This window comes from Podarcis bocagei, assembly GCF_964188305.1.
Source record: "Podarcis bocagei genome assembly, chromosome: 6".
Taxonomy (NCBI): Eukaryota; Metazoa; Chordata; class Lepidosauria; order Squamata; family Lacertidae; genus Podarcis; species Podarcis bocagei.
Window position 1 is genome coordinate 43,533,020 of NC_138130.1, and position 13,318 is coordinate 43,546,337.

The 13,318-nt window shown below is 42.8% G+C and overlaps 1 protein-coding gene across 2 annotated transcripts; it reads left to right on the plus strand.

Annotated features, from left to right (window-relative positions):
- The first annotated feature begins 6,045 nt into the window (after nt 1-6,045).
- On the plus strand, nt 6,046-11,103 carry SAT1 (spermidine/spermine N1-acetyltransferase 1). Of its 2 annotated transcripts, none has more exons than XM_081199123.1 (6): nt 6,046-6,105; nt 7,897-7,948; nt 8,045-8,128; nt 9,456-9,557; nt 9,652-9,692; nt 10,554-11,103. In XM_081199123.1, exons 1-6 carry the CDS (start codon nt 6,061-6,063, stop codon nt 10,722-10,724), a joined length of 495 nt encoding a protein of 164 aa, XP_081055249.1. In that variant the 5' UTR covers nt 6,046-6,060; the 3' UTR covers nt 10,725-11,103. The 2 variants fall into 2 exon arrangements, with proteins under 2 accessions (XP_081055249.1, XP_081055248.1); XM_081199122.1 differs by lacking the exon at nt 6,046-6,105 and adding an exon at nt 6,202-6,495.
- The last annotated feature ends 2,215 nt before the right edge of the window (nt 11,104-13,318 follow it).

A 13,318-nucleotide genomic window follows, 5' to 3' on the forward strand; every position in this document is an offset into this window, starting at 1 on the left:
TAACTTTATCTCAGAAAATGGGGTGTTGGCCATAGAGGTTTTGCCCCATTGCAGTGTTATTTCCAAGAGCCATACGCCCCACATCCCAGACATAAATGGCAGCCATTGTGAGGCTGTGTACATATACCTTGAAAATACCATTGAAACACATTTGTTCCTTCAAATAATTAAGGTCGTTGTCATTTGCCTCTCAGAGAGCATACCAGTCCCAAGGGGCCCCAGACAACAGTGGTGTTGTCCCTTCTACTGTTCCATCCTCACAGCTTCAGAAAGGTCAAGGTTGTTGTTCTGGATTAATACAGAACACATGACATGATTTTTATATCAACGGGATTATTGTTATACATGTATTTTTAGTAGCAGTATTTCTTACATACCCCAACATCCATTTCTCTGGATTAACTTCCTCTGTCTCTTTACAAAGTTCCTTTCCCACGTTAACTATTTTAGGAAGGATTAGTAGCTTTATAATACAATAATTGCTTTCTTTTTCTTTTAATTGTGTATTTGGCAGCATTTGAGTCCAAACTGTATAGCAATTAATACTGGAAAAATAGTTAATCCAAAAAACTAAATTGTCACTTTTTGCTACATTTGGAAAGAAGGAGCTTTCTACAAAACACTGGGGTGGAGGATATGTTTAACATAAACAATGTTGTTGCCATTACCACAGGGAAGAAAGTTAATGGGGAAGAATGATCTTTATTTGAGATTGTGAACAAAGAAAAGAGCAGAAGCTTTGCAAAGAAGTAGATGGATAAGAATTTTTTTAATACACTAGGTTGAAAATGCAGTGGTTGTACATCCTTTCACTATACAGTATATGCTTCTGACAGTGTCATGAAATAAAGTTTACCCAAATGTAGCTCAAGTCGATAATGTTTCTTTCAATATACTGTCAAAGCTCTATTTACATGATGTGATTTAAGTTGTATCCCCACAGCCAAACCCAGAATGTTTTTATTTGAAAGTGAGTGGGTGGAGAAGGCCACAGCAGACAATACATCAAACATGGGAGTAAAATCCCAAGGAACTATATGTGGGAGATTTAGCAACCAAATCTAACAATGCATATTTTTTGCTAATTAGCATGAGAAGGTGTTAAGACCACAGAGCTGTACAGTGGCACCTCTGGTTAAGAGCTTAATTCGTTCCGAAGGTCCGTTCTTAACCTGAAACTGTTCTTAACCTGAAGCACCACTTTAGCTAATGGGGCCTCCCACTGCTATTTCTGTTCTCATCCTGAAGCAAAGTTCTTAACCTGAGGTACTATTTCTGGGTTAGTGGGGTCTGTAACCTGAAGCGTCTGTAACCTGAAGCATCTGTAACCCAAGGTACCACTGTATTGCTGACAGGCAGAGAGTCAGACCATAGAAACGTAACTGATAGAGAGGGGAAAGGAGCATATACTGTAGTAATTTCCTGTTCTCTCTCTCTCTCTCTCTCTCTCTCTCTCTCTCTCTCTCCCTCTCCCTCTCCCTCTCCCTCTCCCCCCCCCCCATTTTGACCTTTGATGGGGGCAGACATGCCTCCTGTTGCTCCAGCTCAGGCACGTGCCCAAGGCTGTTTCTACTGTAAATATAAATATTTTAGCTGTATAGTTTTTACTGCTGTTGTAGCTGAGAACCAATGCACAACTATAAGTAAGTAAATAATATTTTAAACTTTCTTCCCAATCTGTTGTCTGATTTTTTGTTAAGCGGGTTAAGAAAAGGGAGATGCAGCTTGTTTTGCAACTGGACTTGTCGAAAAGAAGAGTTTGGAACCTAATTCCTATGTTTCAATTTGCTGCTAAGGTTGGGACTTTAAACTGTGTTCAACCCATGCATGTGGGTATCTGAAGAAGTGTAACACGCACACAAAAGCTTATACTCAGAACTAACTTAGTTGGTCTCTGAGGTGCTACTGGACTATTTTTTATTTTTTATTATTTATTTCAGTGGAAGCATTTTCATGATGAACTACTATGACTTAAAGCAAGCTTTCTCCTGTGGGACTCGATCCCCATTATTTCCCAATTCAGTCCAGGACCACTCCTCTTTCCATTCCAAATCATTCAATGTGCAATTTAGTTGTCCAGTTTAAACTGACATTTAGTTTGATTCTGAGCTTCGAATCCCAAATGAGACTAGTGTCCTGGCCGGCTAATAATAACCCCATTCCTCAGAACAGAGCCATGGGGTGAGTTTGCATGGGAGAATCCGATTTGGGAGAGAATAGCTCCCAGCTTTAGGGATAAGTACCACAAAAGAAATGCCTCCTGTTGCAAGTATATGTTTTCTGATATGGTGTTCGTTTGTTTGCTATGAATGATAGTTGTGTGTGTTTTTTTCAGATAAACTATGAAGATATGGTCTGGGCAGCTTGTGAAGTCATCCATGGCTGCAGCCTAGCTGTGGAATGTGGATTAAGCATTAATCCTCAACATTGGCCTAATATGACACCCACACCCCAGTTCTCAAGTGCAGCTGCACTGGTTTATTTGAGTTACGTGCATCCGGTTTTTATAGCATGCTATTCATGAGTGTGTCCACATGTATTTCAACGTTAGCAGAAATTCCTTCATAGAATACTTGTCAGTTTTAGTGGCGACTGCCCTCATGTCGAATGGCAGTGGCCCCTTAATTGTTTGCTCACGCAGGACTGCAAGGAGGGACGGTGTCTCAGGGTTCACAGATCAAATGGGTGTTGCTGTGAAGGGCATATGAGGCAGTCACTTGCGAGGAGGGGGCAGGAAGGAAGAGATAAGGAAGGAGCAGGACAAGGCATGTTCAGTGGCCAACTCACAGGACTGGTCCATCAGGCAAAACAGGGTGAGCAGATGGTCACACAGTTTTCCAAAGGAAGGCCAAAAGGACTGGTTAGCGCCTGTACTGTTCGGTTAGCGCCAAACAATTAGGGCATACAGTACTTCTCTTAACTTGTCCCTTTCTTGTGTTGGGTAGGTGCCTCTGCAGGTAAAACATGGGCTATTCCACACACCTGGCAGGTCTTGTTTCATTTATAATGCTGTTCATATTCCTAAGGCCCCATCTGCACCATAGATTTCAGTTGGTACCATATCACTTTAAACAGTCATGGCTTCCACCCGAAGAATCCTGGGAAGTATAGTTTGTTAAAGGTGCAGAGGGTTGTCAGGAGATCCCTATTTCCCTTACAGAGCTACAATTCCCAGAGTTCCCTGGGAAGAGGAATTGATTGTTAAGCCACTCTGGAAAATGAAGCTCTGTGCAGGTGGAAAGAGGTCTCCTAACAACTCTCAGCACCCTTAACAGACTACACTTCCCAGAATTATTTGGAAGAAAGTGTTTAAAATGGTATGGTGCTATTTTAAATGTATACTGCAGATGGTAGAAGCAGAACTGAAAATGCACTTACCTACATAAGGTGTAGCAATTCCCCTTCCCTCTTCTCTTCCTAGAGGTAGCTGTTGGAGCAAGCTCAGCATGTAGCATGTCAGGGTAGGTGCCCTTCCGATTCCACTACTGTTCCTTTTTCGTTCTGTGCATCCTTAACGCAATCAAGAAGATATTTGTAATACGCAGAATGGGTTTGTTGCTCTAATGAAATTGCAAAGAGATGGTTAAAATGTACTGAGTTACTGCCATCACTTGAGTTACATAACTGCTTTATAATAATATCATTTCCCCTGTATGTATATATAGTAGTACCTTGGTTTACAACCATAATCCGTTCCAGAGGTCCATTTGTAACCCAAGGTGCGCTTTCGCCAATGAGCCCTCCAAAAAAATTTGTTCATAATCCAAAAAAATGGGTTGTAATCCAAAAAACTGTTGCAAACCGGGACACGCACTTCCAGGTTTGACGTGTTTGTAATCCAAAACATATGCAAACCAATATATATGCAAACCAAGGTACCACTGTATATGGATGGCAGTGGGCTACAATGAGGTGGCTTTTTCTTTCTTGCTATACATGCAAAAGGCAAAATGAGGCCATATTTGCCACCACCTCCTTAGTGGGGCTGAAGCTCATGCTTCGTATTGTGTTGCCTCTTCTTCTTCCCCTTTGAGGCTATATGCACACTAGCAGCTTAAAACACAGCACGGTTGTGTCCCACACCCCGTTTTTGAAGCTGGCATCTGTGCACATGCAGCGGCTTGCCTCTGTATGTGGGTGGCAGATGGGTGTGGTTGCCCGCATGGTCCCCAGTTAATGGGCTGTAGTGTTTCTCCCCAGGATACTGGGGAAAATGTCTGCTTTTTTTATGCTATTTTTGGATTTTCTGTGCTGTTTTCTCCTCCCCTTCTGGGCGAAGCATGCATAGGATGTGGCAGTTTATTTCTTTTTCTCTTCCCTCCCACACATGTAATTAGAAACATACAAGGTCATTTTTCCTGCTCTCTAATAAATTTTGTTCTTCTACCTATCAGGATGATCAACCTATGCGCCTCCAGATTTTGTTGAACCACCACTCCAAACACCTCAAACCACCGGTCACGCTGACTGGGTCCGATGTGAGCTTAAAATTTAAAAAAAAAACCCCAAAAAGCTCAGTAAATTTGTGGGTGTTAGGAATTTTACTTTTTGAAATATGGCAACCCTATTTCCCAGACCATACATTTATATATGTGGGCGAGGCTAACCATAGTTAATACAATCCAGATGGTGACTGCGTCACTGGCCATAATTTCCATCTGATTTATTTGTTTATAAACCCATAAAAAGTCCTAGACGCCCCACACCTCTGCATCTGCCTAAAAACAAAACCAAATGGCCAAGCTGCTTGTACATTTATTAGAAAGAAGATTATAACACTGATTCATCTCTGTTCGTCTCCTTAAAGCAAGGAGTTAGATGGAACAAGTCCTGAGAGCAGATGGTGTTCAACGTGTTACAACAAAGTTAAAAATTCACAAGCTTTGCAGGCAGAAGGTCCAGCGTTCTGTTCCTGGCAGCTCCAGACAGGGTTGGGAAAGACTCCAGACAAAATCCCTGGAAAGCTACAGCCAGTCAGCATTGAAAATACTGAGGTAGGCAGACCAATCGCATAAGGTGGTTTCTGGAGTTCTTGTAAAATTGTTACCCCAAAGCTACTCAACTGTGGCATTCCTTTTTGAGCAGGGCTAATAGCAACCTCTGTGAGACAAGTCAGACTGGGGACCTGGCAAGGGTTTCTTTGCTCCCCTCCCTTTCCCCAGCACCACTTCCTTGATCAAATGGTCCTTCTCTGGCAGCTACTTTGAAGTAAAGGCAAAGACAATGAGAGATGTCACATAAGATATGTACCTTTAGGCAGTGTCATAGCTGGAGAGGGAGGGGCTAGCTGGGTTTTTTTGCCCCGAGTGAAGCCTCCAGAAGGTCGACATTGAGGCTCCCTGCCTGTGTACATGTGTATGCAAATGTGTGTGGAGTGTGTGCCAAGCAGGGTGTGTGCCAAACAAGTGTTCCAAGACTTGTTCATATACCAGACTTGCACAAAGCAGGTTTTTGTTTTTGTCTTAATTGTGTGGCCAGTGACCAGCGCATGGAGAAGTACCTGGCCAACAGAACTAAGGGATGTGGTGATAGATGGCACCTAGCAAAACATTACCGCACAGCACACATGTAGAACCAAAACCCACCTACAAAATGAACTTCAATACCCTCATAGTTGGGTAGCATGTGATTTATGTTGGATTTCCCCGTTACCACACTGAGGGCTGATTGCTGTTTGTCCTGATTCCCCTGGGGGAAGCGAGGGGCAAACAGAGGTATGGATAAGCCCAACTGGGGATCAGGAAAATCCAAATTAAATATTGAGGGGGGGCTTGGGGAGCCACCTGGATGAGAACAATGCTGTGCAGATGATGTGAAAAAAAACGTGTGCATAGGATGCTAAACTGCCATGTATATTTAGTCCTCCCTTGTGAGAATACATCAGTAGGTGGGATAGGAGCCTTTGTGGAAGGCTGTGCCGCAAGGGGGGTTGCAAGGAGGTCAGGAAGCCTGAGACAAAGGCCCTCTCCTCTCCCTCCAGGGCGCGGTGATGTGCGGGTTGCTCGCTCCAGAAGGTGGCGGTCTCCGCACAGCCTTGCTTGCCTTTTGCCTCGGGCCTTGATGAGTCAGAAGTTTCCACCCGGCATCATTTCCTGGAAAGATGAGGTAAGAGATGAAGGAGGAACGGCGCGGGGGGGGGAGAGAATGGAGGGGCAACTTGTGATTGGCTGGGAGTGGGGATGGCGGTGGCATAAATAGGGGCTGCTCGGCGGGCACCCGGAGTAGAGTCCGCTGCGCCCTCGTTCGGTGGCTTTTCTGTTTCGCTCCGAGAGCTGCTGCGGGATGCTGGCAGCCTGACTGTGCCTGTGCCGCCGCCGCCGCAGCTGCCCACGCCGCGCCCGGGACGCGAATGAAGAAACTGCTCCTCCTGCTCTTCAACTATCGGGGACTCACGCGAGGCGGGGGACGCAAAGGGAAACGCCGCCGAAAATGGCCTCATTCCGTATCCGCGCCGCGCGGCCCGAGGACTGCGCCGACCTCCTGCGCCTCATAAAGGTAGATCTCGGTCTGCGCCAGGCCAGGCGCAGGCAAGAAACGAGCAGATGCAACGAACAAGAGTGGAAAAACAAAAGTCACTTCCATTGGCCTCCTTTCGTCTTAAGCCTCTTGAGAGGTTTTTTTTCTTTTTTTAAAAATATAATAAAAGTTGTCCTCTGAACTGAGCGCGCCGTCCTGGGTGGCGGAGGGGGAAGGAAGAATTGCGCGCTTTTATCTTTGCCAACCAGAGGGGCTGCTTAGCGAGGCACGCCAAAGTAGGGCATTTTTATCAGTTGCCACCACACGCCTTCCGACTTTAAAAAAAAAGGAACGACAAAAAAAGTTAGTTCAGGTGGGATAAAAGTAAAGAGACTGGACGACACGGATCTCTTAGTATTTTTACCCGTAGATAAGCCTGCACCTGCTTTAGGCGGTTTGTGTAGCAAACCAAAATGCTAACGTTTGACGTGTGTATAGCGAGGGAGAAATTCCCCACGTATGTACTCGGCGACACACCAGTTTGAACTGCAATCTTATACGTTTGGAGTGTAAACATGCCTAGAATTTCTCGCCATGGCAGTTACTCTGGAAGCAAAAACGATCTTGTGTTTCCGATCTTTCAGGAGTCCCCCCCCCCCTCCAGTTCTTGTCTAGCTTAGCACATACAGTTCAAGGGCAAAGGTCGGCCACTGAGGGTGGGAACTGTTTGTTCTACAAGCGAAATAACTTCCTTCTGGGCACAGACACCTTTGCCCTCCTGAGTTGGCAAAACATCCTCTTCCTGCTGTTGCGAAATAGGCTGCAGACAGTTTCTACCCTCTGCACAAGTGACTGCTGTAAAGAAAAAAGGAAGCAAGGACCCAGCGCCAGAACTGCACTTGGAAGTGATTCAGCTGTTCATCTGGTCTAATTCCTTTGATGGGATGTCCCATTAGATACAAACATTGAGGAACACATATTTCACTTGGGAATTCCCCCCCCCAAGGTTTAGCATTAACTTACATTTCTTAAATACATTGGAATTATTATTAACCCTTTCGTTCCTGTCATTTTAAATGCTTAAAACATGTCAAGAATGGAACAGCTCAATTCCGTGCATCCTTATTTGGAAGTACGGTAAGTCTCAATTGTTCACTAGGGCCTGCTTTGGGGGCAATGTGTGTAAGGGCTGCCTTCTTAATCTTTAGGCAATTCCCTCAGGTCCTTCAGGGTGTAGAATCAATACTGTACATAATCCATTAACTGTATAGTTCCCTACTGAATTTTCACTCTTCTCAGAAGAGAAGCAGATAGTATTCTATAAAATGGGTTTTTCTATATAGACTATGGTCTATGGCGCAAGAAAAAGAAGTGCAAAATATGTTAACAGAAGTTGGTCCAATGAAATATAACTAAACATATATGCTTTGTTTTGGACAGGAGCTTGCTAAATATGAAGAAATGGAGGATCAAGTGGTACTGACTGAAAAAGGTAATATAAAATAAGACTACCAGGACAGTTTTATGACAATTCAACCTGGGGATAGGAAAACTGTAGCTAGATAATACATTTATTGTAATCCTGTAGATCTACTTGAGGACGGCTTTGGAGAACATCCCTTCTACCACTGCCTTGTTGCAGAAGTGCCAAAAGAACACTGGACAGCTGAAGGTGAAACTTTTTTAAAAAATTAATTAGAAAATCACAGAATGTAAATAACAATGTTTATAATAAGTAAGACTCTAGCCATACTTCATTGCAAAGGTGAATGCTAAAACTTACTGAACTTTTCAAATTGTATCTTATTGTTCAGTTATCCTGAAGGTGATGGAGAACCAGGTATAATCGTAAAAGAACAAAACTATAATTCCACTTCGTTACATGGCTGTTTTTGTTTGACCCTGACTTATCACTATGTAATCCTGTTGAATCACATGTTTTCTTTAATTTGTCCCCAATCTTCAGGTTACAGTCTCTAGCTTCGCCATGTACATGGCCCTTCCGTGTACATGGATGGGCGGGGAGGTAACTAAAAGATCCGTTACACAATAAAGTAGATGATCATGATATATGAGGTAAGGTCTCCAGGGTCAAATCCTATTCCAAAAATGTACCTCAAAAAGAAAGAGAAAAAAGCATATACAAAACACTCGGTAGATCAGAAATCCTGTATGTAACTCTGTTCCTTGGATTACATGTAACAAGATTGAAGTTCTAAATATGAATATTGACTAGGATGTAGTAAGGATAGTGAACAATTGTTCCCTTTGCAAGCAGAAGCATAGGAGAATGACGCAAGCAATGAAACAAAGAAAACACTTGAAAGCAACCACTATTTCCTTGAAATATTCATATTGGAAAAATAATAGCTGCTGTATTTGCTCTTAGCTGTCACAAAGGCAATCCTGTAGTCTCGTCCTTTAAAAAATGATTGCATTGTAAACAAATGGACATCAATTAATGTGGAAAACAAACTTCAGGGGCTTTTGCTTTGGGAGTTTTATGTTCCAAAATCTAGAAGGAAGCAGAGTTGAAATGTTTGCCACAATATTCTGATCTGCCGTGTAAAATTGTAGAAGCCTGAATTGTTTTCCAAAGTGGTATCAATAGGGTATGTACAGAGACTCTCCAGTGAAAGGCTATAATTATGATGTAATTGTTGACACAACTTGCCAGGTGTTGCAATTACGTAATTCCTGGGTATGTGCAAGAACAACATGAAACTGTGACCAAAAATATGATGCTGGTTTTTGAGGGTCTTAGAACTTTCCAGGATGGCCTTAACTTGCTAGGAATTCCTGTCTTACTTAAACTGCAATTCATTATAATGTGATGAGTGCTAAACTTGGCTTATTGCATCATAAGATTAATTTTGCATGTTCGGAGTGACTATTTTGGCACAAGCATGTGATATTTCGTATATACTAACATGTTGCTTTATTAAAAAGGTACTCTGTATGTATGCACATGTATGTAAAATAAATATGTTTTGTTACAGGATACAGTGTTGTGGGCTTTGCCATGTATTACTTCACGTATGACCCATGGATTGGAAAACTGCTGTATCTTGAAGACTTCTTTGTAATGAATGAGTTCAGAGGTACCATTTAAATTTTAAGGAAACATTTTACAATTAAGTTTGATTCAACTCTTCTAAAAACACGACTAATAAAATTGCACTATTTTATTTTTAGGTTTGGGCATTGGTTCAGAAATTCTAAAGAATTTAAGTCAGGTAAGAAGCTGATATGGGAAAAGTGTTCTAAAATGATCACTTAACCAAAATCACACTTAGTTGGGAAATTATTCAATCCAGGTTGTGCAGTGCCCATCGATAAGTGTGCCTTTGCTTGAGTTTGCATTAATACAGCATAGAAAGCAGTATCCCAATAGGTACAAGAAGTACTTTTATTTAGAACACGTCCCAACATGTAATTTTTTTTACATAAATGTTTTCAACAGAGTTGTGTCATTAAAGCATTTCCTGCACCTATTGGGATATCTCTCATGCTGCTTTTAAATATCCTTCCTTGGATTAATGGTGCTGCCTTCTTTGTGACAGCCTAGCCCATGATAGAGTTCTCTGTGGTAGCACACTGCCTCATTGTTCTGATGATGGGAGTGTTCAGATGACCAGTCCACCTTGGAAACATCCTCTCAAATGAGGTATAAGCAGTAAACCCCATGACCAAATGTAGTGTGGCTCAATACCATGTGTCTTATTTCAAGGAAATATTGTACAGCAGTAGCACACCACTATGTTTGAACTTGTGAATATTGCAATATCCACGAGGCCATTCAGATATTTTGGGTTCCCCTTCTGCTTCTGCATATTGGCATTATTTGTTCAAGGTTGCAAACTGCTCAAGAAGCACATTGGGAATGTTTTATGTACTTATCCTAGAGCTCTTCATTTTCAAGAGATTTATAGTGGACTAGGGAACCTAGAAAACAGATCAAGTAGGGATTCAGTGAAACAACGTAACTGCTACCACATCTGGAAATTCCCTACATAGAACTTTTTTTAAGAAGCAGTACCACATCCCAGCACACAGAAATACTCCCTTAATTATTCCTGCCCATTTTCTTTCTCTAGGTGGCTGTCAAATGTCGTTGCAGCAGTATGCACTTCTTAGTAGCTGAGTGGAATGAGCCTTCCATCAGGTTCTACAAGAGACGGGGAGCTTCTGACCTGTCATCTGAGGAAGGATGGAGACTTTTCAAAATAGACAAGGAGTACTTGATGAAGATGGCAGCTGAAGAGTGAGGAGCTGAGCTCTCAGGACAATAGCAATTTGCATCCAATAATTCCTTTTTGACTGCCCTTCCTGTTTCCTATCCAACCTTGTAGTAATGAAATAAGTTAATATGGACCCTAATTCAAAAGCTTTATTGTTTATTACCAGTGGCATAAATATGATTGCTGGAGTTTTGGGACTCTAATCCCACAGACAGTGACAGTTACAGAGTCAAGTTACTTGTCTGCCTCCATCCTCTCATCAGTACACCCGTGATCCTGAAATGTATATTGTATATAACTTCATTCTTGTAAGTGTCATTCAAATGTGTACAGTGTACACACTGGTAGGGTTTTTTCTTAATTATTTGCATTCAAAAGCAAATAAACTGTTTTTCATGCTAGCGACACAAACTGGTGTAATATTTTATTCAGTGGTTCTTTGATGCACTTGTTTATTATGTACTTTTAGACCCATGAAATTTCATTGATATCACCGTGGGGAGATTTGCAAAGACTTTGGTTCCCCCCCCATCAGCTGACTTCGCTGGTGGTGTCATCAGTTAATGAGCTGCAGGAAAGGGTTACTGTCTGGTTTTGAGCAGTCTTTAAAAAGCTGCCACAAGACTTGTTTTTGCTGCAATGTCTTTAATGGTTGCTAAAAGCCAATGTGGGTGGCGCTGTGGTGTAAACCACTGAGCCTTGGGCTTGCTGATCAGAAGGTCGGCGGTTTGAATCCCCACAATGGGGTGAGCTCCCATTGTTCAGTCCCAGCGCCTCCCTACCTAGCAGTTCGAAAGCACGTCAAAGTGCAAGTAGATAAATAGGTACCACTCCGGCGGGAAGGTAAATGGCGTTTCCATGCACTGCTCTGGTTTGCCAGAAGCGGCTTTGTCATGCTGGCCACATGACCCGGAAAAACGGCCTGCAGACAAACGTCGGCTCCCTCGGCCAGTAAAGCGAGATGAGTGTTGCAACCCGAGTCATTCATGACTGGACTTAACTGTCCTTTACCTTTTAAAAGCCAACAAACTTGTTCATTCCACCTCCTGTATTGTTTTTTTTAACCTACTCTTCTTCTCCCCACCTCCCCCCAAAATCAGTATATACAACTGTCCTCTCATTGCTTAAGAGTCAGAGAGTGCCGGTTATTTCCTGTTAGCAGTGGCTTTGGCAAGAATTTCCAAGGAAAGCCCCCATTACACTCTCTTAAAATCACGGTCTGAGAATGATACCAAAGAACGTAATCTGAGTTTCTTTGGCTAACGTCAGCAAGTTGGGCACATTTGGCATCACTGACTCATTTCCTGTGGAGCTTTTATTGTTTAGCTTACAAACCACATTTCTCATACATTATACCTCTAGGCACAAGTCTTTTTAAGGAAATGAAAAACACCTTTAGTACCTTTTATATATTAAAGGGGGGGGGGGGAAGCATGCAAGCCATACACACAGAGAAATGTATGCTACCTTTTCTCACACCCATCCTCCTGTATCTCTCTCACTTGGGTTGTGATGGGCATCCTGCAACTCTTAATGTTGGATTCCCAGCTCCCACTAACTGCAGCCAGCCTGTCTAAGGAGCTGGGGTGATGGAGGTTGTAGTCCAGGAGAACCTGCAGCCCATCCCTGCTCTATCAAGAAAATTTACTTCCAATTAGTAGTAATTCTCATTAGCACTTAGTTTTCCCCTGCTAAAGCCACTTTTTGATGGGTGATCAGTAGCAGACCAGGACTGCAGAACCTTTTTCAGCTCAAAGATCACATTCCTTTCTGGCCAACCTTGGGGCCATGTGCCAGGTGTGATTGGGGCTAGCGACAAAAGTTGATGGAGCAACCAGTGTGAGTTTGACCTTGGTACAGTAGCCTAGTTTCTACACACATGCATAGCCCTCTGTCATCTTTATCCAGGCAAGCAGAGGGGATTATGAGTTGAAGAACACGTTCCAATCACACAAAAACACTCGAGGAGGACGTGTTGGTCAAAGTGTGGTCTGGAGAATCCCGAGGGCTAGTTAGGCCTGAGGTTCCCCATTGTCCCCCTGCTTTTCACTTAAAGTGTGTGTCCCCCCCCCCTCCCAGCACTTGTTTGCCATGCCACCTTCACATCACTTTGCCTTCTGGACTGACAACCAGCAGACATGAGCGGAAGGCTAACAGTGCCTCTCAGGAAGTGGCTATGACACCGGAGGCTCATATCACTGCCTCGTGCTTTAACAACTGTTACTATATTTAAGAACAAAAGTGGGGAAATGAAAACCAGAACTGCTCGAGGGCAACATACAGCTTGTCTCTCTTAAGCCAATATTAAAGTACCAGAAATCTGAATTTCCCAATGCATTTTACAAGCTGACAGCACATGAATAGAACAATGGTGGGTGCATGTTTTAATAATTCAGCCAAGCCTTTCTTAACGCAAGGTGTCGGCTATAGGCAACAAAAAGGGAGGGAAATGACACAGAAACTGTTTATAGCACTGTTCAGATTTCTTCAGCAGGATATGAATTTAGAGAAGTTCATAATCACGTCAGCATGTCAGTTTGGTTAGCCCCAGCATACTGAGAAATAGGATCCTACATATAAAAATAAATCACTTAAATGAATACAAGCAACAAAAGAAAACA

What these genes read in the sequence shown, in the direction of transcription:
- SAT1 (XM_081199122.1), top strand. Translation starts at nt 6,430, where the DNA reads ATGGCCTCATTCCGTATCCGCGCCGCGCGGCCCGAGGACTGCGCCGAC. An exon ending in AGTGGTACTGACTGAAAAAG is followed by an intron (nt 7,949 to 8,044) that starts GTAATATAAAAT and finishes GTAATCCTGTAG; the next exon opens with ATCTACTTGAGGACGGCTTT. An exon ending in TTCTAAAGAATTTAAGTCAG is followed by an intron (nt 9,693 to 10,553) that starts GTAAGAAGCTGA and finishes TTCTTTCTCTAG; the next exon opens with GTGGCTGTCAAATGTCGTTG.